This window comes from Ascaphus truei, chromosome 17 (genome assembly GCF_040206685.1).
Source record: "Ascaphus truei isolate aAscTru1 chromosome 17, aAscTru1.hap1, whole genome shotgun sequence".
NCBI classification, from domain to species: domain Eukaryota; kingdom Metazoa; phylum Chordata; class Amphibia; order Anura; family Ascaphidae; genus Ascaphus; species Ascaphus truei.
This window is the reverse complement of record NC_134499.1, coordinates 32,541,803-32,568,237: the sequence shown is the minus strand read 5'-3', so window position 1 is coordinate 32,568,237 and position 26,435 is coordinate 32,541,803. Positions and strand designations below refer to the sequence as shown.

At 43.9% G+C, this 26,435-nt stretch overlaps 1 protein-coding gene across 4 annotated transcripts in view; it reads right to left on the bottom strand.

Moving 5' to 3' along the window:
• Nucleotides 1–622: 622 nt before the first annotated feature.
• The window catches only part of RAD18 (RAD18 E3 ubiquitin protein ligase), a 178,008-nt gene continuing 152,195 nt past the window's right edge, over nt 623–26,435 (bottom strand). For all 4 annotated transcript variants that reach the window (XM_075574689.1, XM_075574690.1, XM_075574687.1 and 1 more), the window contains one exon: nt 623–1,479. In XM_075574689.1, coding sequence (XP_075430804.1) covers nt 1,412–1,479 — 68 coding nt within the window. In that variant the 3' untranslated portion in view covers nt 623–1,411. The remainder of the gene's footprint in view (nt 1,480–26,435) is intronic.

The window sequence follows — 26,435 nt, the reverse complement described above, 5'->3', positions numbered from 1 at the left end:
GTTCCATGGTTGTGACTGGCTGTGGGAACTTATGTTTGCACAGTTTGCAATGTGTGTTGTTGCACGGCTTTGTGTCATTATCAGTGTCTTTAAGTTAGTTAGGAAGTTTTCTGTGGACTAATTTCTGTTTGAGGTTTGGTGGTTGCTGGAACGCAAGAATGGGAGGTTTGGGGAAGATATCTTTTAATGTCATATATAATATATAAATATATATATATAATCAATCAAACAAAGAGTAGCGCTAAATGTGTATGTGTATAAATGTATGTGTGATAACCAGGGAAAAATAGAAAAAGTTAATAAGATTAAATGAATAAAAAAACCACAGTGATATATTGTGATGGATACTAACAAACCAATCACAAGGATGATGAAGATGAAATGTCCAATTTCAGGAAGCAGTCCAGCTTATCTCCTCCAATTTAGGATGTCACTCAATGGAGTATGCTCCTCCGTGGTCCTACAGTCAGCTCTGGCCGGCGTCTCAGCCACAGTTCAAGCCGTAATATAGCTGGCGAAGCAAACACTGCAGAGTCGAGCGCTCACGTGTGTACTTGGTCACTGGGAGCAAAGCACTTTAAAGAAGTGACACGGTTTGCAAAGGAAATACAAATTTGGCAAAGGAAATACAAATCTTTAATCAGTGTTTCATTGACATAATCCACGTATAACATTTGAATACTAGTTATAAAATGTTTAACACCTTTCTCCAGAGTACTTGCAGCCAGGGCCGCTGACCTTTGGGGGGAAGTGGCAGAAGTTGGGCCCAACTTCCGCATGCACCTTTGGGATCGGAGTGGCACTGAAGGCCTCCCCCCAAGGTAAGGGTGTGTGTATTGGGGAAGAGTGTGCGGGGGTTATTGTGTGTATTGGGGAAGGTGGTAATGGGGGATGGAGAGAGAGGTGGGGGTGCAGTAAGGTGGGGGTTGAGTAGGGGGAGGAAGAGGTGGGGAAGAAGAGGGAGAGAGGTGGGGGAGGGGTCGTGGAGGGAGAGGACGAATTGGGGGGGGAGAGGTTGGGGTGGTGGGGGAGAAGAGAGGTGGAGAGGATGGGGAGGAGAGTTGGAAACTCTAGTCCTTGGCCCATGGGAAAGCTTTCTGCGGTGCTGCTTGCAGCTCAGTGCAACCACACATACAGGAGGCACGGCAGCACGCTTCGGATACACTTGACTGCAATATACAAGATACTCCGGGCTAGGCCACAGCTCACTATGTAAAATTCTTATCATTTTAATTCCTGTCTCAGGGGCACTCGGCGCTGCTTACAACCAATAATTCCATCCCGCTTTCCATGTTGCCAGTTTCCCACGTGCTGGGGTGCGGGTCTTCCAGTCGGATGTGGTAGCCATAGCATGTGAGGAAGTTCATTACAGGAGTCGCTTGCTACTTCCTCCGTCGCTTGTTCCTGTGGGTTATCTGCTCACCTGAAGACGTCCTGGGGCCAGAGGGTTTCCGTTTCCTCGCTCTGGCACCTGAAAGACTGGGGAGGAGAGTGTACAATATACATTAATATCACAAACTCTCATCTATTTTCAAAAGACATTTTTTTTTGTTAAGGTCACCAACTTTCTACAGTGACTCCTGCCTTTCATTCATCACGTAAGATACCCATATTCAAGTTCGACATTTCTGCCGAATGAGCTGCTACATTTTCCATGGGCAGCAGTGATTTTATCACATTATGATTAAATATAAGACATTTCCCAGCATGTTTTGGCAGAGATTACAAGATTACAAGCTTGGAAACGCAGTTGAGTGTAAAGGAAACCCCTATAAAACTTGACAGATATTGTAACATTACAGACCTGACGCTCTTATAACCCTGTTTAATTCATTCTGTACTTCATACCCCAATGCTCAGCTGTACAGCTAGTAATACAGGGATATTAGTGACAAGAGCTGCTCTCTACCTCATTGGAACCCTAAAGCCGAGCGTGGGGTGAGCCGCAGTGAGCGTGTAATGCTGTTGAGGACAACTCACCCTGTGCCAAATTGTCTGATAGACAGTTAGAGATTTGCTACGGCACAGGGTCTGGGGGCAGAATTATTTTAAACAGGCTTTTATTTAGTTATAAAATGATTTACCAGGAAATAATAGATTGAGGTACCTCTCGTTTTCAAGTATGTCCTGGGCACAGAGTTATGATGACAATGCGTGGTTACGTTATATGAACAGAGATTATACGTTATGTTTACAGTACATACGTTTCATGTACAGTTAAAGACAATTAGTGTTATGGGCGTATATAACAGTTACAGACAAGATTACAATGTGAGACAGCTGAAGTCTTGAAAGAACATATACTGGAGGTGGCTTTAAGAGTCTCAGACAAGTTGTTCCAGTTGTGAGGTGCACGGTAAGAGGATCAGCGATTGGATTCCTTGGGACCGTGAACAGGTCTTTTGTAGTCAGATCTAAGGTGATAAGTGCTGTGTGTGATAGGGGTGAGGAGCGTTTTTACTTAGCCAGGTAGCTTGCCCAGAAAGTACTTGAAGTCAAGACAGGAACAATTTACTTTGCACCTAGACTCAAGTGATGGCCAATCTAGTTGTTTGAGCATTTCACAGTGATGCGTGTTGTGGTTATATTGTAGGACAACGCTGCATATTGAGTTGTAGAGGGTGTCTAGTTTGCTATGGTGAGTTTGGGGTGCGGTAACATATACAATGTCCATAGTCTATAATTGGCATTAGCATCTGCTGTGTGATGCGTTGCTGACCATCAGACTTGGGGAGGATTTGTTCCTATAAAGTACAATGATAGAAGATAGAGAGAGAACCCAATGTAGCACTCAGGTTCACCCCCTGAGTGTTACATTGGGTTCTCTCTCTCTATCTTCTATCATTGTATTTACACCCATAGCACCGTTCACAGCCTAACTCTACTGTGGCTGTAGCAGGGGCTCCCCTATCGTTCTTATCCTATAAAGTACACCCAGTTTGGCATAGGTTTTGAATGTCAAAGTATCAATATGCAACCCAAATGTTAAATGGGAGTCAAGCCATACTGTATGCCCAGATATTTAAAACTAGTGACAGGGGCTAGAATGGTGTTAGAGTTGGCTCTGATCTGTAGCTCTGTCATTGGTAGCATTAGAAATTTAGCCTTGGTCCCAAATACCATCATTACAGTTGTCAGTGTTTAAATCAGTTTGTTTTGGGAAATCCAGTGTTCAAGTCTTGAAAAGTCAGATTGAAGTACAGTATGTTTCCAAGGTTGGAGAGGCCAGGGCTGTGTATACAGTATACAAGATTGCGTCACCGCATACATGTGCATTGAAGCTTAAGTGGATCATTTATGAAGATTGAAAAGTGTTGGGGCCTCAGAACAGAGGCTTGCGGGACTCCGCAGGTGACAGCCAAGGGGCTAGAGCCCGACAGACACATATTGGGATCTTCCCGATAGGTAGGAGTGAAACCAGGTTAAATCGTGTTCCCCTGTTCTACAGCACTGAAGCTTGTTTAACAAGATAAATATGGTCAACAGTATCAAAAGCCTTTGCAAAATCTAGGAATATTACACCAGTAAGTTGTCCCAATTCCATGCCACACCGGATTTTATTGCAAACTTTTAAGAGGGTAGTAACCATGGAGTGGTTAGGGAGAAAGCTGGATTGAAATTGGCTAAGGAAATTTGTCTCGTTATAGTAATAGCTTAGCTTAGGATAGTATTGGGAGAAGCGAGATTGGTCTGTAGTTGGAGATACTGTTTTTGTCCCCACTTTTGAAAACTGAGACAGCTCTTAAATTGGGAAATTAGTTGGGTTAAATTTAGTGACTTGAATTGTGCCAGATTTTGTTGTTAGGGTTAAGCCAATGGAGGTTGAAATCACCAACAGCAGCTCACTTTTCACACTCAGAGAGGAAACTGTGCCAAGAAAGTGAGTCATCAGTCAGGGATTGTAGTGGGGCTTTAGGGGAGCGGTATATACCAGCAATAAGAATAGACTTAGCGAAGGGGGGGGGCAAGTTTTACCAACTAGGATTTCAAAAGATGGGTTTAGGGGGCAAATTAGCAGCATACATTGTAATATGTCTTCGATATAAAAGAACATCCCTCTTTCCTTTAACCAATCTTTTCTAAAAATAGAGTATGCCCGACTGAAGATAGATGCATCAGTGGTTTTAAGAGTTATCCATGTTTCGGTAAGAATTATGGCTTTGGGCTTATGCAAAAGTCACCATGCCCTTAGTTCATCCAGTTTGGACAGCAGGCTATGAATGTTTATATGGGTGACAGCCCTTTTTTTTAATTTGAAAGGGCCATATTCAGGGGTACGGGACAGAGTTGAAAAGGGAGGGCCTGGGTTGAGTTCAATATCCCCTGCTAAAGAGAGTAACAGTATTAATAGAAGTGTGTGTAATTGTTTCCAGACTGCAAAGTTGTGATGTTTGCCATTAGAATGAGTGGTGGTTGGTGTGCTGCTTTTCCGAGGTCTGCACCAACATTCCGAGATAATGCGAGGCTTTTGAGTAGCCCTGGGTGTATTATTACATTGAGTGTGGGCCAGGAGGGAGAAGTTTTGTCGATGATACAGAGAGGTAGATAAAGACACGGCTGTGTACCTTACTTTAGCAAAGTTGAAAGTGGTATAATACAGAGAAAGAAGGCTGCCAGCAGACTGTTGTTGGCAGGTAGAGTTGCAAAGTTGATGTCAAATGATGAGTGAATAAAACAAGGTTCAATTCCCTTCCAGTCTCCTGCGAAACTCTTTTAGGGCTGTAATATACAGCATGCGGCCGTGCGTTCCTATGCGAACACACGTGCACGTGCAGCATGCTTTTCGTGTATATAGTGCCGGGAGCTGCAGGTAAGGTATGTGTGTATGTGTGTGCATGGGTTGTGTGAGTGAAAATAAGATTTTTTTAAAGAAAAAAAACTTTCATAAATATATATTTTTTTACCTTCTGCAGTTATTTACGCACACGCACACGCACACGCGCACGCGCGCGCGCGCACACACGCACACACGCACACACGCACACACGCACACACGCACACACGCACACACGCACACACGCACACACACACACACACACACACACACACACACACACACACACACACACACACACACACACACACACACACCCATACAAATACACATCCACACATTTGGGCGCAGGCAGCGGATTTCTTCATCTTCGCCACTGTCTGTCGGCTCCCCTCTCCCTGCCGTGCGCGCGGCCCTTCTATAGAAAGGCTGACTGACGTCGGCCAACTAAAAATCCGCGCGCGCGCACGGCGTAGCACGCACCCGGCACTATAGAACGTGCCTTATTCCACTTAAGATAGTCACTTTATAGAATTAACATTTTAAACGCTATCCCATAGTGTGTTTGAATGTATACTCCTAAAACAGCATATCACCTGATATTAATCAGGACTAGTTTGCCCAATAAAACTTGACAAATGGCTAACAAGCAAATTAATGGTGTTAACAGACTAACATCAAACATACGAGATAAGCAACATATGGGGAAAGCGTTCGAGTCCGATAAGAATCCTGACAGAGGTAAAATGTCAATAGCCACATGAAACAGACCACATTAAGTAATGCCAGCACCATACAGCTTTAAGTAACGCCAGCACCATACAGCTTTATGTAATGCCAGCACCATACAGCTTTATGTAATGCCAGCACCATACAGCTTTATGTAATGCCAGCACCATACAGCTTTATGTAATGCCAGCACCATACAGCTTTAAGTAATGCCAGCACCATACAGCTTTAAGTAATGCCAGCACCATACAGCTTTAAGTAATGCCAGCACCATACAGCTTTAAGTAATGCCAGCACCATACAGCTTTAAGTAATGCCAGCACCATACAGCTTTAAGTAATGCCAGCACCATACAGCTTTATGTAACGCCAGCACCATACAGCTTTATGTAACACCAGCACCATACAGCTTTATGTAACGCCAGCACCATACAGCTTTATGTAATGCCAGCACCATACAGCTTTATGTAACGCCAGCACCATACAGCTTTAAGTAATGCCAGCACCATACAGCTTTAAGTAATGCCAGCACCATACAGCTTTAAGTAATGCCAGCACCATACAGCTTTAAGTAATGCCAGCACCATACAGCTTTAAGTAATGCCAGCACCATACAGCTTTAAGTAATGCCAGCACCATACAGCTTTAAGTAATGCCAGCACCATACAGCTTTAAGTAATGCCAGCACCATACAGCTTTAAGTAATGCCAGCACCATACAGCTTTATGTAATGCCAGCACCATACAGCTTTATGTAATGCCAGCACCATACAGCTTTAAGTAATGCCAGCACCATACAGCTTTAAGTAATGCCAGCACCATACAGCTTTATGTAATGCCAGCACCATACAGCTTTAAGTAATGCCAGCACCATACAGCTTTATGTAATGCCAGCACCATACAGCTTTAAGTAATGCCAGCACCATACAGCTTTATGTAATGCCAGCACCATACAGCTTTATGTAATGCCAGCACCATACAGCTTTAAGTAATGCCAGCACCATACAGCTTTAAGTAATGCCAGCACCATACAGCTTTATGTAATGCCAGCACCATACAGCTTTAAGTAATGCCAGCACCATACAGCTTTATGTAATGCCAGCACCATACAGCTTTATGTAATGCCAGCACCATACAGCTTTATGTAATGCCAGCACCATACAGCTTTAAGTAATGCCAGCACCATACAGCTTTATGTAATGCCAGCACCATACAGCTTTATGTAATGCCAGCACCATACAGCTTTATGTAATGCCAGCACCATACAGCTTTAAGTAATGCCAGCACCATACAGCTTTAAGTAATGCCAGCACCATACAGCTTTATGTAATGCCAGCACCATACAGCTTTAAGTAATGCCAGCACCATACAGCTTTATGTAATGCCAGCACCATACAGCTTTAAGTAATGCCAGCACCATACAGCTTTAAGTAATGCCAGCACCATACAGCTTTAAGTAATGCCAGCACCATACAGCTTTAAGTAATGCCAGCACCATACAGCTTTAAGTAATGCCAGCACCATACAGCTTTAAGTAATGCCAGCACCATACAGCTTTAAGTAATGCCAGCACCATACAGCTTTATGTAATGCCAGCACCATACAGCTTTTTAAAGATGTTTTATAACCTGTTAGGTCTCTAATAGATCGCTGGCTGTTTCCAGTGAAAACCGGCTACAAACAACTCTGCCCAGGGTAAAACCCAGGAGTAACATGTGGTTTTCACAGAGTTCTAGCAGCGGTTACAGTAAATGCTGGAATATTCACCTTGGCGACATTTTCTCGTGAGATATATATATATATATCTCTAACCAAAAGCGCAATAATATACAATTAACAACAGTGTAAAATAACCCAATATATAATATAAGACATACAATATATCCCTGTATACTGCACCGACACACTTTATTCGAGCAAATACCCAGTATGTTCCTGGCAGATACCTGGAATGCGCCGCTCCTCACCTCAGACAAGCCCCGTTGCGTTTGCCTTCCCAGCCTGGGTTCATGCCTGGCTGACGGGCGGCTGATCTGTTAAATGATAATGATTAGGATTTAATAGGCTGCAATGCTTCGCGTGTCTACCAGATGGCATAAATTCATGAATTGTAATGCAGTATATATATATATATACTGTGCAGTATTGCAGCCAGCGGGAATAAAATGCTTCAATCCCTGCCTGGAAAATAACCCAATGCACTCGGGGAGAAAACCGTCACAAACCTCAATACACCCGGGTATACCCGAATTCGTGGGACTAGCCGAGCTCGAATAAAGTGTGTCGCCAGTGTATAAGGGAGGTGCTAACCGTGACAATACTTTCCCTAATCTTTGCTGACCCCACTGGTGCCGAGAAGATTTACACAGCGTATAAATGACCTCGGCGCACAAGAAAAAAGAGAGAAAGGGGAGAGGGGGAAACAAACAGAGTAGTATGTCTGTATAAATGTGTGATAAGTGCTAAGTAATGCACTTACAATTACATGAGGATAATAGAGCCTTTTATCCAATCCTATGGATCAGGAACAATGTGGAGACTTGAGCTTTGCTGTAATAAGATGCAGTCTTAAATGAATCTTTTAACCAACCAGTTGGGTTACTCTCGGATCTTTAGCTGCTGTCACTGTAGATATCTCTGTCTCGGGACCATATCACAAGGGTGATGAGTAGTAGTAAAACAATTGTAGTGTAATATTTATTAAAAAATGAACCTAAACATATAGGGATAAAAACTCACACTTGTGAAGTAAAAGGCAGTTTGAGAGCGATAAGGCGGATTGAGTCTGTAGTACTCAGCGACTGTCCTGAATTGCCAATATTAGGCTATAAAAGATTTAAGTCCTGTAGATAATCAGGATCTCTCAGGGGCTTTCCTCTTCCCCTTTTAAGGTTACTCACTAATAAGTATATTCAGACATCAAGGGACTCACAGGGAATATAGCCTCTGTTTAGATGCACCAGTTCACAGTTCCGTGTCACAAACAAAGTTTTTATCTCACCAGGGCTCTCCTCTCGCACTGTCGGTTACCCTCAATAAAGTAAATCGCCCCCCACTCCTGTGTCACGTTGGGGAGCTTACGGCAAACACATCCTCTGTCTTCCGTATATCCGCTCCCACTGTGAAGCCGCACACTTCCGCGTCACGCGAGTATCGCGAGACTTTCACTCTACTATACTTGCCGACAACTCCGATCACAGCCACATATAAAATCTCTCCTCTCTCTCACTGCTCCTGAAAACATCACCCTCCTACTGTCTCTGTACGTTCTCCCTACTAATTAGATTGTAAGCTCTTCGGAGCAGGGACTCCTCTTCCCCAAACAGATTAACAAATGTTTGTTTTTGTTTTTCTATATGTATCTATATGTATCTTTTTACCTGCAGCAAACTTCTATAGGGAGGAGCGCGGTATTATGTACAGTTTCTAGATTAACAAATGCATGTCCAGAAGCCTATCTCCAAAACGTACACCCGACAAACACCACACATGCTGCCCCAAAGGCCGACGTCTGAAAGGGTTCACCCAAAAACGGATCCCCTCTGCACAGAACCAGCGTGCTAAGGGATAACATGTGGGATTTCTTGCTGCAATGCGTTTCGTCAGCCCCACCCACTGCAGTGTTTATGACCCTGGAGAAAGGAATTTCAAAGCCCAGCTGAATTCATTCAGAACCTTTGGTGGTAGCCAAAGGGTGGCAGCTGTTTGCTGCTGTTCGCTGGGTTGTGTAAAGTCTTGCAAGTCTGTCCTACCTTCTAACACAATTTAACCTTGTCTGTAACTGTTACATAGGCCCATAATCATATATTATCTCTAACAGTCCATGAAATGTCTGTAAATTGAATGTGTTACCACTGTTCATTTAATGCAACCATGTATAATCATAACTGTGCCCAGGGCAGACTTGAAAACGAGAGGTAACGCTCAATTTATTACTTCCTGGTAAAACATGTGATAAATAAAATAAATAAAAGTGATCCTGAAACTGCAGTATCTGTGGCAGAAAGTAGAAAAGCAAGAAGGTGTTTCTTTCACCAACCACACATCCCAACTGTCCAGTGCAGTGATATTATTTTCATCCTAATCAAGAAAATGCAAAGAAAACGATCTGGAACAAGAGGAAGAACAAGAATGAGAGAGGTACATGTGGCGTGTGATCTCCATTATATGATAAGGTTACATATCTGGAAACAATTGAGGCGGACAATAAAAGCTTCTACACAGCTGCAGATCTTTGGTGCTCCTGCTGTGGGATGCTGCACCTTCCTCCCCCACCACAACACACAAACCATACCCACAGAGGATTCCTGTGAGCAGGGTTCTCTCTACTAGCACTCTATCTCTGGGTGTAATTTTGTACAGAAACAAATAATGTTTGCGCCTTAAATCTGTGGGAGAAGATGTTCTAGACCAGGACTAGTTTATTCTTTTTTTTTTATACAGAGGACAATTTGCCGACTGTTTACATTTCTAAGGACCACAGACCAAGGTACACAAATGGCCCCCGCTGACCCCCTGTAATTGGTTTCCCAAATTGTGGAGCAGAAATAGGAAGAGGAGGAAGCGGACTTTTTTGGTGTTCAGTTAAAGTGGGGACAAGGTACTGATCAGTATCTACACTTGCCATATAAATAGCCCTGATCTAGAAGCTGGAAGGTTGTAGTCCCTGTTTAGTACTGCGGTATGTTCATGGTGACGAGAGACTTTCCCAAACTTTAACAGCACTGCCAATACATTCAATGCTGTGTATGGTACAGTAATAACTGCACAACCATGCCCTCTTACACAAACATTAACACCAGAACGGGGCTCTCCCGTTCCCACAGAGCTTGCACTTCCTACAGAAGAATCGCCCCATTCCAATGCAGTCACTGTGTTTCAATGTGAAACACTGGGACGTCATGATAAAGAATACACCCTGTTTACATATTGCACGCACGTACTGTTTATTCGCCCCCCAAGGCAAAACAAACCGCTTATTTCACATGGGAAGAAACTCTTCAGAACATGTAGGATAAACACCACTAGAAACCAAACTGCAATATGTGCTTTGGAAAGACCATCAAACACTGTACCACATGCCAAAGAAACGGTTATAAATATGTGGATCACGTCAGGGAAAGGCTTCAAACAGGACTCTGTGAGGGTTTTTAAAAAATAAGTGCATTACATGTTAAGAATAGTCTTTCAAATATGCTTTATACATACCAAGGAGATGTTCATAGAAGCTCTTATGAAACCCAAACTTATTTAAAAATGAGAAAGTATGGGTAAAAAGTGAATGTATTTATTGGAGAATATATTTTTGCATTCGGGGGCAGAAAGTAAATAATGAAATTATTTAATGTCCAAGACAAACGGGCAGAAAAGGTTTTGGTAGTGTTATTAGTGCTGGAGACGTTTCATTTCAGTACCGTGCACATCTCTTCAATGGGAAGTCTCATGTTGGCCCATTAATGTGGATCACAACCAAAACCCAATCTTCAGAGGGATCCAGGACAGAGACTCTGTGTTAAGGTTCTGCATGGTGAGGGAATCTATAACGCAGTGGGTCTACAACAAAAGCCGGGTGGCATAGTATCAGTTTTGGGCAAATGTATAAACAAGGAATTTAGATGCTTTACAGTGTTTCTTAATCCAGGGTTCTGTGGCATCCTCTGGAGCTCACCACAGGGTTCCGCGATATGCACTGAGGCTCACCATAGGGGTTCTGCGATATGCACCAGGGTTCTGAGGCATGCTCTGGAGCTCACCCCGGGGTTCCGCGATATGCACTGAGGCTCACCATGGGGTTCTGCCATATGCACCAGGGTTCTGAGGCATGCTCTGGAGCTCACCCCGGGGTTCCAAGATATGCATTGAGGCTCATCATGGGGTTCTGAGGCATGCTCTGGGGCTCACTATGCGGTTCTGCAATATGCACCAGGGTTCTGAGGCATGCTCTGGAGCTCGCCCCGGGGATGCGCAATATGCACTGGGGCTCAACCCCAGGGCACTGAGGATTTTCCCATTCCGCCAGAGCAGGGTAGTTGCTAAGAGGCTAGCTAATTTCCTCAATCCTGATTGGCTGCTGCTGTGCAACACAGCCAATCAGGAGTAGATGTCAGGAGCATGTGCCTAGCGGACTGGGCCAAGCACACAAGAAATAGCAGAAGGAATTATACGTGAGGATTGGTGTCCGTCCTGTGGGGTGTGTATCTGTTTTATGGTGCTTGTCTGTCTGTCCTGTGTGTCTGTGACCCTCTATCCTGTTGCCTCTGAATCTGAGCAGTATTATTAGGGGTGCCTCGAGAGAATAGGTTGGGAAGCCCTCGCTTGATAGATCAGAGTTACTACATTTTGCTTATTTATATGGTATGTATCGACACACTGTGTATCAGGGCAAATTAATGTGAAAAAAAGTATAATTTTGATGTGCCAAAAACTAGACACTAAAATAGTAGACTGGAGACATACTGCTTGCAAAATATTTTCTTGTTTAATAGCAGCACAGGAACATATTCTTGGAATTCGCCATATGAGGGAGGAATATTATTAACACGTTTGATGGGCATGAGACTTGTTCAAGAGAAATATAAAAAAAACAAATGTGTGGTTTGATCAGTAATTACCAGCACCACAAACATTAACAAATGCAAAACGTATGTAAAACCGGTTACCATCCCAGAGTATACGTGTAATACGTACGTGTTCTAGGCACCGTCACATACGTAATATTACGGCTTTGAAATGCAGGACTCCAGAGGTGGGGATGTGGGGCTTGTTTGAGTCGTTCAGCATGTCTTCAACAGCAAAAAGAATAACTAGGGGATACTGACTACCACTATTATTTTATTGCCAAAGTTAAACCTTCATTTCATTTACATTTTACCTCCTAGTTTGCAACGCATGGCAGAAAACTGGGTGAACGCAGGACCTTTCCATAAATAGCACAGAAAAGGGGCTCACGGGAGCAAAACCATCCTTTATATAGCAGGATCTAACGCTCTTGGAATCATCCAGAGCAAAACATTTTAATAATACAATTACTGGATATTTCCAGTAGCTGAACAGGTAGTCAGATACTAAATTCACCCCACACAAGACACTCCTAATGCTGCAGAAAATACCATACATAAATAAAACAGAAACACAGTCACTTAACTTCTAACGTAAAGTCTTGCTGTCACCATTTCACAGCCTAGCTTCCGAGACCCCCTATAATTCAATTAAGAGAACCCCAGGAGTGTTGTTACACTCGGCTGGATTTGCCTAGGCTCCTTGTTAGCAGTGCAATCAAACGCTGAATCATTAGGCAGAGATGAGCCCAATTAATAGTGACTGTATTAATAATGTAAACAAGGCTTCCTCTGGGGAGACCAATGTATAAGGATGTGTGTGGGAAGCTTGCACTCAGTGTATTGATAGGGATGAGAGAGTTTAACGGTGTCAATAAGTTCTGCCAAGGGAGGCCCCCAAATACTTTCATACAGAATTCCTTTATCTGTAGACCTGTCGCAGTGAGGTTATAAAAAACGCAGCCTCTCCAAATCTATATCAAATAAAAAGATCATTTGTGAGCACATCCACATCTCAGACAGCTCTGCAACCCTGCTTTCCCCATTATCTCTCTGCATACAGTGCTTCCACTGCAGTCAGGGATTCTGGGAAATCGACATGCAAATGAGCACAGTGTCACCTTTTGCTTCTGATCCATTTTAACATGGACAAATCTATATCATAAGACAGCAAAAACCCTTCGTTCTTACACAGATGTGTCGCACATTACACACTTCCCAATAACCGATACTTTCATTTTAACAAGGAAATATCAGCGGAGAGTTAAAATCCAAGTAGAAATGAATTAATTAGGATTTATTTGTGATCTGCGGTACAATGGGTTGGAAACTAGAACATGGCTTTTACACGTACTGTACTGATACAAAAAGTAAAGGGATCCCGGCCCCACAGACCCTAAATCTGCAGAGGAAAGTGGACACACAAGATTCTGAAGGGTAAAAAGCTGCTGGTGTTGAGATTTCACGACTGGCACCTGTCGTCCGTTTACAGCAATGAAGGGGTTAATTTCCAGAGCAAACCCGGCGAGCTACTGATGAGGTGCACTAAGAGGCGAGCGCTTTATCCCACAGCTTAGCGTGGGTGGGAAAGGCCACTTGTTAGTCATTGCTGCGTATGTATGTGCTGTCTGAGTATTTCAAATCAATGCAGCGCTGGCTCCCACACCTGCTTTAATCACTAAATATCGGCTCCACAATACTTGGGAAACAAAGGGGAGACCATGAAAGCCAAAGGCTCACTTAGCAAGCTGCTTCCGATCGGCAATCGAGCACTCACCTGTTCTGAGGACAGAAAAGACCTGAATCATTTCTTTCATCGTTGAAGACATGATTCATGACAACAAACCGCAAAGAGTATGCAATAAAGCCTTCTCTGCCTATTGTATCAGTGACAATTAAACATTGGGTTGCATGTTGCATTGTGCTGATCAGGATTATAAGCAAGTGTGTGTTCGGAGGCAGCATGGTCTGGGACTACTCATTTTAACCTCTTTGCTGCCGGAGGAGACTGCAACGCATTGCAAAGTAACGAAGCATGCAACAAACAGGTTATGGATCACAGTTGGGACAGGCGCATGCACTGCAGCTTTAAAATACCAAAACGGGGTTCTTTTCCCCCAGTGATGTTTTCAAGCTCTCTGGCACCTGGGAGAAACATTTGGTTTGGTTTTCAGGATAAACGGAAAAAAGAAGACTTCAAAGCTAGGTATTTAATGGAACTATGCTCAGTGTGCACAAAAGTGATAAAACAATCCCCACAAAGCCAATCTTCTGGTAATCCCATATCAAATTCAGAACACATGCTCAGAAATACAAGTGTCAGATATACTGTATCACTGCAACAGCTTCTCCAGAGGCTTTGTGCAAAAATAAAGACATGTGCTGGAGCGTTGAAATATAAATGGTGTGATATTCTGCTTGCTCATGACATCACAAAAGAAAATCCATGTCTGAAGATGACATCACGGGTTGCAGACTATACTTGTAATATTGTACGACAGGCTGATGAGTTATTGTATGTTACTCAATTCTAGGGCAAAGGATCAGTCACTGCCACATCCAAGCTGAATGCAAAACCTGCAACATTCTAATCCAGGGTTTCCCAAACTTTTTTTTCCGTGACCCGGTTATTTTTGAACTTCTCCTTCGTGACCCACTAAAAATGTTATCGCCTATAGGGCCTGCACAGACACACACACAGCCACTGATACACACACACACAGCCACTGATACACACACACACACACACACACACACACACACACACACACACGCGCGCAGCCACTGACAGACACACAGCCTCTGACAGACACGCAGCCACTGACAGACACGCACTGATACACACACGCAGCCACTGACACACACGCAGCCACTGACACACACACAGCCACACAGAGACACTGCTACACACACACACACACACTGATACAGACACTGCTACACACAGACACACACACACAAACACTGATACACACACACACACACAGAGACACTGATACACACACACACACACAGACACAGATACACACACACACAGACAGACACTGATACACACACACAGACACTGATACACACACACACACACACACACAGACACTGATACACACACACACACACACACACACACACACACACACACACACAGACACTGATACACACACACAGACAGACACTGATACACACACACACACAGACACTGATACACACACACACACACACACACACACACAGACACTGATACACACACACACACACACACACACACAGACACTGATAGACACACACAGACACTGATACACACACACAGCCACTGATACACACACACACAGACACTGATATACACACACACACACAGACACTGATACACACACACAGCCACTGACACACACACACACACACACACACACAGCCACTGATACACACACACACACACACACACACACACTGATACTGATACACACACACTGATACTGATACACACACACACACACACACACACACACAGACACTGATACACACACAGACACTGATACACACACACAGCCACTGATACACACACACACACACACTGATATACACACACACACTGATATACACACAGCCATTGATACACACACACACACACACACACACACACACACACACAGCCACTGATACACACACACACAGCCACTGATACACACACACACAGCCACAGCCACAGCCACACACACACACACACACACACACACTGATACTGATACACACACTGATACTGATACACACACACACACACACACACACACACACACACACACACAGATACAGATACACACACACTGATACACACACACACAGATACACACACACTCGCTCTCTCCTATACGCACACAGACACAAACAGTGAATTACAGGCAATGACGGATGTGGGTGGGTGGGCAGAGGGGGCCAGGGACTTCGGAGGGGGACGGGAGACATCGCGCAGCCAGCCTCGCTGCGACCCGGCAATTTTGGTGCCGTGGCCCGGTGCCGGGTCGCGACCCACCATTTGGGAAACGCTGTTCTAATCAATACAATAGAAATATGAAAGTTTATTTTACAACTTCAGGTCCTGAGTTGGCACCCTTGTATTTTCTGAGATAAATTAACCTCTTCAATGCCGTTTAACTACGCATGAGCAATGCATTCCGAGCCACTAGCACGGTCATTACATTATCATTTGTGTCCCAGTGTCCGCTCTGCTTGTGAGCTTTGGCAGGTCACTTTAGATTGTACATTCTTCGGGGCAAGGACTCCGTGTACCTAAAACAATATATATTCAGATTCAGATTGTAAGCCCTCAGGGGCAGGGCCCTCATTAACTTCTGTATCGGGTTGTGCATGGTTCTTGTGTCATTCTGTTTATGTCATTTAGATCATTCTATTCTCCCCATTGTACAGCGCTGCAGAATATCTTGGCGCTTTATAAATAATGTACAGGCATACCCCGCTTTAAGTACACCCACTTTAAGTACACTCGCGAGTAAGTACATATCGCCCAATAGGCAAACGGCAGCTCGCACATGCGCCTGTCAGCACGACCTGAACAGCAATACCGGCTCCCTACCTGTACCAAAGCTGTGCGCAAGCGGGGAGACTGTAGAGCCTGTTACACATGCCTTATTTACATCAGTTATGCACAGACATGATGATTGCAGTACAGTACATGCATCAATAAGTGGGGAAAAGGTAGTGCTTCACTTTAAGTACATTTTCACTTTACTTACATGCTCCGGTCCCATTGCGTACGTTAATGCGGGGTATGCCTGTATAGAACAAAAAACAAAAAGCCCCAATGCAACATCCAAAGTATATAGTTAAATACTATAACCTGTTTATGTTATTATATGTATGGGTCATTTAGTTTTAAACTCTTTGACCAAAGCATTATAAGCCTGCAGGCCACACCAAGGCATGACCACTATGCAGGTCCTAACACGAACTGTGATATGTGCTGGGTGTTGGGTTCAGAGCTTGCAGGGATTGTGTGTGTTTGTTAATTGCCAACTGGTAACCTTTGCTTGCAGGTTAGTGACCCCCTCCTCCCTGTTTTGAAGTTCGCCCTTCACACTTAAGTAGCAGGTTTTTTTCATGCCTCTGTGGAAGACTGGTCTATGAAGACATTTCTCCCTACATTATAGGTAAATGAGAATTTTCACAGTTCGTGTTGGGACCTGCATAGTGGTCATGCCATGACGTGACTGCAGGCTTATAACGCTTTGGCCAAAGGGTTGAACTAAATGACCCTTACTGATGAGAAGACAAACAGATAAGTATTTAATTATATACTTTGTCATTTGAATGTTGAATTGGGGGCTTTTTCTTGTGTCGAACATGACTTCTGCTTTAGGTTGATGATTCACCTGTCATCCTCCAAAACGTCATGCACTATGCACACATGATCTTAGGCAACTTGGTCTGATGGGGCTTTGATCAGCCAGTCGTCCAAGTATGGGACCACAAAAACACCTTTTGCTTTAGCAATGCTGCTACCACTGCAATGACCTTTGTGAAGGTGCTGGGGCTAGTCCAAAGGGAAGTACCATAAACTAGTTGTAACCGCCGTTTAGACTGAATCTCAGAAATCGGTGGTGTGATTATTTTATTGGAATATGGAGATAAGCATCCTTTAAATCTATCGAGATTAAAAATGCTCAATTTTCCATTACTGCTATGACTGTCATAAAGGACTCCATTTTGAAGTGCCGGATGTTGAGAAAGGCATTGATTTCTTGTAGATTCAGAATTGCTCTGAATCCTCCCAATGTTTTCAGCAATAGAAACTGGACCGAATAAAAAAAACTTTGCCCCTCTGAGAAGGGAGAACTGGCTGAATTGAAGCATTGGCCAGCAGCTCTTGAACCGCCTGCTTTAAGGCTAGATTATTTTCTGGACTGTTTGAGAGACGCGATTCCTTGAAGCGAACCCATGGCACCTTCAGGAACTCCAAGGAATTACAAATGGCTATAATCTGACTAACTCAGGTGTCTGCTGTTCGGACCAAGCGATTAAGAAATCCCGACAGTCTTCCAGAGACCGGCATCGTTTTCTGGACCGGGGCCCCGCACCTTTCAGAAACCTGGCTTCTTGATGGTCATCCGCAGGGCGACCCCAACCCCAGGTCTGCTGTGGGTGTGAATCTCAATTCCAATTATAAGCTCTTCCTGACTTATAGGATCGTGCATCCTGGAAACTTCATCTTGGAGGTCTGATGAATGAAGGAAGACGTAATCTTCTCTGTTGGGGTAAAAAGTGACCTTTTCCTCCAGTCATGTTGGAGATATTTTCCAGTGGTTCTCCGAAGAGATAAGCTCCTTCACATGGTAAAGACACCAGCCTATTCTTGGACATCTATGGAAGCGTCACACAAAAAAATTGATTCAAATCTTTAAGACTCAAGAAGTCCTTCAATAACTGCATCCTTGATGTTCCCACTTCAAGCGTATCTTCCAGATTTAAATATACAAATTTTGTTGAAATACAGGCTATTGCCGGTTTCAGCGTCGTTCCGATAGTGGAGTATTGTTTGACACCTAGTCTTCGACCCATAGGATCTTTAACAGAAAACCCATCCTCTAGGGCTGTTTCTCTCAACCTTTTATAACCATAGTATTCCTCATCATCTTGGCGATAGCTGCGCCCACCTATGGCAGTATTACCCAGGTAACACAAGAAAAAAGGAAAACCGGCACCTTACAAGTCCTAAGAGACTTTGATCCAGGGAGACACCCTGGACCGCTGGAGAGATCAAGCGGGAACTAGTTTCTCTGACTCAGGAACCTTGCTGCCCCTGGACCGCAAAAAAGGGACCATCCTATACAAGCCACCACAGACTCCTTAATCCCGGAATCTGGCTGCACCTGAACCGCAGTGGAGAGATCACCCAGCAGCTTGGACCTACTCTTCATCCACCCCTCCCCCCCCCCCCCCCAGCCAGAGAGGAGTAAACCAGGGCCCGAAGATGCCACGTATGCACGGTGGGAGCTGCATACCAATACCTTCATTTCCCTTACCTAAGAGGACCTTATTGGGACTTTCCACGTATTGTTTGGACATTCCATTTATCTATTTGGACTTGTAAGGCGCCGGTTTTCCTTTTTTCTTCTGTTACCTGTTATCTGATTGTGTAATCAGTATTCACCAGGCGGCCTAGCCTTACCTAATTTAGGGTTTCACATCATTTTTTTTATTTTAGCGCTGATTATACACCGTCTTTTTTTCTTTTTAGTATTACCCAGGTACTGCAAAACTCTTTACTGAAGTGGTAAGTTTTCCCAAAATTCCTAGTCATCGCTGATCTTTTATCATTCCGTCTTTGCGATCGTCTTTAATAGAACTGTGAACAGGAACATTTCTAGCCAATTTTTTAAGAGCCAAAAAAGGCCTGTTCCAGGATCCCCAGCTCTTCTCTGGTGTCCTCAACGTTCATCATCGTTCTCATACTCTCAATGAGCTTGCCTATGGCGTCCATCCTGAAGGATCCTACATTCACTTGGGCCTCCTCATCAGATGAGGAACCATCTTGAAGCTCCGAAACACTTGCCTGTTTTGAATAATCAAACGGTCAGGCTGTAAATCCAATATTCTGAGATCTGGAACATTTTAAAGACCCGAGAGCCTGAACTCTATAAAAAGGGTGCATGTGCGAAGTCTTCATCCAATCAATCAAATAAATTAAATGAGTAGAATTTTCCTCCTCAGACATCCGCCTTCTGCAATCTAAGGGGCGGGGGGGCTGGTAGCTGAAAATGTATAATCTGCACACACTATTTAGCCTTGGAAACGGCTTTTTTTTGGCTTCACAACCTGTGCTTCCTGCTGAGGCTGCTCTGTTATCTGGTCCCTTGTAATTGAACACGAAGCTAACATGCTGATAACACACAAGGGAACAAATAAACAAGGGACAAAAAATGCCTTTTAAATACCTGGCGACCAGGCCCAGCTTCCTCCCCGGTGAGGAAACCCCAGAAAGTATACCGGAAGTCAAACAGACTTTTGGCGCACAAAACGTGCGCTCCATTACGACGACAGTGCGTCGTGCCGTCGCCGCACCTCCAAACTCCCACAGGGTAGAGGTTTCACGCGGTCCAGCACAAGTGCCCCAGGGGGAAGATGTCTTGCAGCTCTGGAATCAGGCTCTTAGCGGCTAGAAAGGGGGCTGCTCTTGAAGTAAGCCAAGAGAGAAAGCAGGGTAGGGGTCCCCCTCTTTGCTTATGGCGGCATGAGAGCAGCCTGGTAGAAAAAAACAAAAACTAAGATAAACTGGCAGGGAACCTGCCGACGTGCTTACTTTAGCTGAGGTAGGACAAGCATAACTGGCCTGGGATGGGTAAAGTCCCCTTATATAGCGGTCTCAAGAAGTACTTGTCCAATCTGCTAAAAGGAGGAGTTACCCTTTGTGTCTGCCATAGAGGAGGTAGAAGAAAAACTGAATACTGTACATTGTTTACAAGAGCGTGGATTGCTGCACTTTCCCATCACTTATGTAAACCAACTGCAAGCTTAAATGTTGCCCCCTTAGTACTGCCTCAGCCAGAGCTGTGTGACTGCCCCCTTAGTACTGCCTCACCCAGAGCTGTGTGACTGCCCCCTTAGTACTGCCTCACCCAGAGCTGTGTGACTGCCCCCTTAGTACTGCCTCAGCCAGAGCTGTGTGACTGCCCCCTTAGTACTGCCTCACACAGAGCTGTGTGACTGCCCCCTTAGTACTGCCTCACCCAGAGCTGTGTGACTGCCCCCTTAGTACTGCCTCACCCAGAGCTGTGTGACTGCCCCCTTAGTACTGCCTCACCCAGAGCTGTGTGACTGCCCCCTTAGTACTGCCTCACCCAGAGCTGTGTGACTGCCCCCTTAGTACTGCCTCACCCAGAGCTGTGTGACTGCCCCCTTAGTACTGCCTCACCCAGAGCTGTGTGACTGCCCCCTTAGTACTGCTTCACCCAGAGCTGTGTGACTGCCCCCTTAGTACTGCCTCACCCAGAGCTGTGTGACTGCCCCCTTAGTACTGCCTCACTGAGCTGACACGTGGTACAACCTATTCAATGTGTCCAACATGATCAAATTCCAGCGGCACGTGGGCAGCTGTGCGCACAGGTCATTTCTGAAAATGTGATCCCCTCTGCACAATACAGAAAGGATCTGGTGGGCTGCTGCATAAATTAGTCCCGCTGCATTGACCGAACGACTGCACGGAGTCACTTCCAGGTGTCGGCAAAGTGCATGAAGGTCCCAGTTTGGGCAGCTCACTTACATGCGCAGTATGAATGTTCACAGATGTGCAAGAAGTGGTAAAACCCCCCAAAGTACGGCTCTGAAGTAGAAGTCACCCGTAACCAGGTCAAATAAAAAAGCCAATATTCATCCCATTGTTAAACCTTTATTGTGAGGACTCGCGAAAACCCCTTAAAGGGACGGAGGAAATGTTAAAGTGGGAAACCTAGCGCGCTAATCCTAATGCACATTCCAGGATCTTCATAGCCACAGTGTAAACACTATGATATTTAAACGGTCAATCCCTCCTAGGAGAAAAGTGCTCTCGTGCCAGTGACATGTTTAAGGGGTTCAGTAAGTATATCCTTATATAGCGCCAGCAATGTGCAAAGCGCTTTACAACAATAATACACGGGACATAATAGGATAAAAGCCCTTTTAACAGAAAAGTAAATATTAGGAAAAGGCGTCACGGTCTGAAAGAGCTGAAAATCCAAGTGGGTGATTTGTGTTAAAAGGAACCAATCTGACACCAAGAAGTATTTTAAATATGTATTTTAAGTTGGTACTTAAATCTGGTGAGCTGAGACTGTGGAGAGGGGGGGGGGAGCGGGATGGGTGTTATCCTCCTTTTGGGTGAGATCATTGTGTGATAAGCAGGTGCCTGCACAAAGCCCTCCTACCCCCTCCCGCAGCCCACCTAGAGGATAAGTTGGGATAAGGGTAAAGAAAACTCTTGTCTGACAAATACTGACAGCAATCAGACACTGCTAAGGCCAGGTCCCCAGCGCAGCACACAAGGCACAGCCCTCAGCCCAGTCGGCTTGTGTGCGTGCGCGCACAAGCCGCGATGCGCGACCGCCTTGGCCAAAATACAAGATTTTTGTCTTTTGGCGCGGCGGTCAAGCATTGACCACACCACGGCGGCAGTTCAGCCAATGAGGGCGAACCAGCCGCCTGACTTCAGGGCCGTGCTCCCGCCACGCCCTCCCCCGTCGCGATCTTGTCTTTCCCCCAGCAGCTCAAGCAGACTGCAGCTTGCACCCATGTACACGCTGCCAGGTGCACGTGCAGGAGTCGACACTGAGGCCGTAGCCTAAGGCTGCGCTTATAGTGCCGGAGACAGCGCCGCCGCGGCAAAACAAATGCATTGCCGCCGTCGCTTGCGCTTATAGTAAGCGCGAAGCGACAGGTCGCAATCGCTGGAAGTCATCTCTATTTGATTTTCCAGCGGCCGGCACTATACACTGGCGACACACTTTATTCGAGCTCGGCTAGTCCCACGAATTCGGGTATACCCGGGTGTATTGAGGTTTGTGACTGTTTTCTGCCCGAGTGCATTGGGTTATTTCCAGGCAGGGATTGAAGCATTTTATTCCCGCTGGCTGCAATACTGCACAGTATATATATATATATACTGCATTACAATTCATGAATTTATGCCATCTGGTAGACACGCGAAGCATTGCAGCCTATTAAATCCTAATCATTATCATTTAACAGATCAGCCGCCCGTCAGCCAGGCATGAACCCAGGCTGGGAAGGCAAACGCAACGGGGCTTGTCAGAGGTGAGGAGCGGCGCATTCCAGGTATCTGCCAGGTACATATGGAAAATAGCTGAAGCGCTCAAATGCAGGTATATCTCAAAATGATAATAAGCCAGACCACTGTACCAGGGTACTAACAATTGATATAGTACCTATTGTGTCATATAATGGGTACTATCCTCCTGAAGACAGGTGGTGTGTGGTGCAACCCACTCACCATATGTCTCATTGGCAGGTTCCCCTGAAAAATATGCAAATACTCACATCCTGGTAGGGCAGGCAGGCAAGCTGTGCAGCTACTCAATGCAATACAGGGAAAAGGGAGACCAAAAAGCGCACCAGCACAAACGGAGCAGGAAAAAACCAGAACAAAAAAATGATTAAAAGGGCACTTTAATGTGGCAAAAGACCCATCCAATGCATTTCGAACGTCGCAGCGTTCTTTTTCAAGGATAAAACACAATGTGATAACATCCATTATATACCCTCTTACCTGTGGGCCATTTCGCGCCAAAAATCAGAACCTGATGACGTCATAACAGAGCGACTCAGTGCCGATCTAAGGGCAAAAGGAAGTACCAAAGGCAGTGTGGCCATTTTGGATGTGGGCAAACATAGGAACACAATAACAAAGCTTTATTGACCATTCCAGCAGAACAAAATACATTGCTGCTAACTGGACAAGCATATTTAAACGAAATAAAGCTATATTAAACTAAACTAATGCTTAATAAAGGGTACTATTATATCAAGGAAAAACATGAACAAGGTGGATTAAAAAACTAGCTGTGTTGCAACTAAGTTATATACACAAAAAAAAAGTTAAAAATAAAAACCTCTAGACATGATTAAAAAAATGTGCAAGAAAAGTAAATTTAAAGACATATTACACATACATACTGCATAACACAGATTGTGTACCTAAATCATAGGAACCAGGGAAATACAACCATTATAAAATATGAAGTATTATCCACAAGATACATCAAAGAACAATTTAAGCTTACATATTAGCATAATATTTGCATGATAAGGCATAGGTTCAAAGGTTATAATGACAAGAATATAATGTCCAATATAATGACAATTGTCTTATTTAATCTGTATTACCAACTAATTACACCATAATACGTCTATCACAAAAATGTTTACAAAAAATGTGTTAGTTGCCAGTCAATGTTCAAGCCCATAGGGAAGCGCGCTTGGAGAGTGAAGATCCAATACGCCTCCCTACGGTCCAGAAGGTTGATATGATCACCTCCTCTAGATTTAGAAATAACTGATTCAATCCCCAAAAAGGAAAAATTATTAATTCCTCCCTGACCACATTCAGTGAAATGTTTTGAGACTGGATGATTAGTGTCTCTCAATTTTATGAGCCTTAAATGCTCTAACATCCTGACCTTAAGGGCTCTAGTCGTCCTCCCCACATACCTCTTGCCACAACCACATGTTATTAGATAAATCACAAATTGACTTTTACAATTTATAAAACTGTTAATCTTAAATTCCTTATTTGGTAATATATTCACACCATGTGGCGGTGGCAAGGCAAACTGGAAAAAACTTTTTGCAGGCTTCATGTGTTTACATGCACTACAAGAGCCACATTTGAAGGAACCCCTAGTGATAAAAGTTTTTTTGAGACCAGAAGATTTGAGTTCACTTGGTGAAACATGAGATCCAATTGTTCTCGCTCTACGATATACAAAAGTAGGACCAGAATCCACATATTTTTTAAGGACAGGGTCCATGGATAAGACATTCCAATGTTTTGAAATTATAGAGTTTACTTTTCCACTTTGTTTACTAAATTGTGAAATAAAAAGAGGACATTTGTTTTTTGATTCTGTCAGTCCATGTGAGTCCTGTTTAATACCAATTGTCTTAACATTGTTAACAAGGCGAGAATCTTCAATTGGATGTGTGGGCAACAATGATGCTCTCTCTGTATGTAATGCATTTTCAAATGCAATTGCTAAATGTGATTTGGGGTATCCCCTTTCCAAAAATCTCCTTGTAAGCTCCTCAGACTGAGAAAGGAAACCACTCATAGTGGAACAATTCCTTCTCAGTCTGAGGAACTGTCCCCTTGGTATGGCCTTTATGACATGGGATGGGTGGCAGCTGTCCGCCCTAAGAAAGGTGTTCCTGGCATTTTGCTTCCTATAAACATCCGTTTGGATTTTTTTGTCTATGTCTACAAATAATTGTAGATCCAGAAATTCAATGTGATGGAAATGAAAATTTAATGTAAATCTTAGATTATAAAGATTATTATTAAGATAAGATACAAAAGTGTGAAGTGTAGTGACATCCCCCCTCCAAATAATAATTAGGTCGTCCACAAATCTTTTATAAAAAACAATATTGTGACGAAATAAATTAGTGCTCGAATAAATAAAGAGTGCTTCCCACCATCCCATAAATAAGTTCGCAAAAGAAGGAGCAAAACTTGTACCCATAGCAGTGCCAATAAGTTGCAAATAAAACTTACCATTAAATGTGAAAAAGTTGTGCGTGAGTAAAAAGTGTATAGCGTCCAAAATAAAAGCCGATTGAAAGATTGATATTTCTGGTATCTCAATAAATTGGCGGACCGCTGCCAAACCATGGTCATGTTGTATAACAGAATACAGAGAGGTAACATCAAGTGTTACCCACAGGTAATCATTACCCCATTTAACATTCTTGATCTGATCAAGAAGATCACCAGAGTCCCGTATAAATGAGGGCAATTTCCTAACAAATGGCTGAAGAAAACCATTAACATATCTTGACAGACCATCTCCCAAAGATCCAATACTAGAGACAATGGGACGACCTGGAGGGTCGACCAATGTCTTGTGGATCTTTGGGAGATGGTGGAAGATAGGAATAATGGGATGAGATGGAATAATGAATTTAACCTCGTCCTTCGACAGAACTTCCATAATAACACCTGAGTCAACCAGTTCTACAAGGAACTCCAAGAATTGCGGTGTGGGGTCGGCGGATAGTACACGATAGGACCGGCCATCATCCAGTTGGCGTAATGCCTCCCTGATGTAACCGTCTCTGCCCTGCACCACCACCGCACCCCCCTTGTCCGCACTCTTAATGACCAATGCAGAATTATTTTTCAAAGATTTTAAAGCTAAACGCTCACTTTGATTCAAATTGTCATGATCTATATAGGATAGGGAAAATCCCTGAGCTAGAAGACGAAGGTCTCTTATAACCAGATTTTCAAACATAGTCAGAAATTGACCCTTGACATGAGTGGGGTAGAACACAGAACTCCTTTTTAGGCCTGAATTCCATTCAGAAAATGTAGGAATATTAACATCATCAACCGTCTGTTCAGATAAAAGATCATTCATATCTTGCAGGGTACAAAAATCATTAAATGTATGTAAAGCAATAGATACCGGAGGAACAGAGTCGGATGAGGGGACATCACTCTCGATAGCGTGTGATGGCCCCCCATCTAAATCCTCATCTCCGGTCGACCTAGTAACATTTGGAATAAAATTGTCAAAAAACTTTTTCAAGGATAATTTCCGAACAAACTTATACACATCAATAGTGGTTTCGAACAAATTAAAGTTCATTGAAGGTG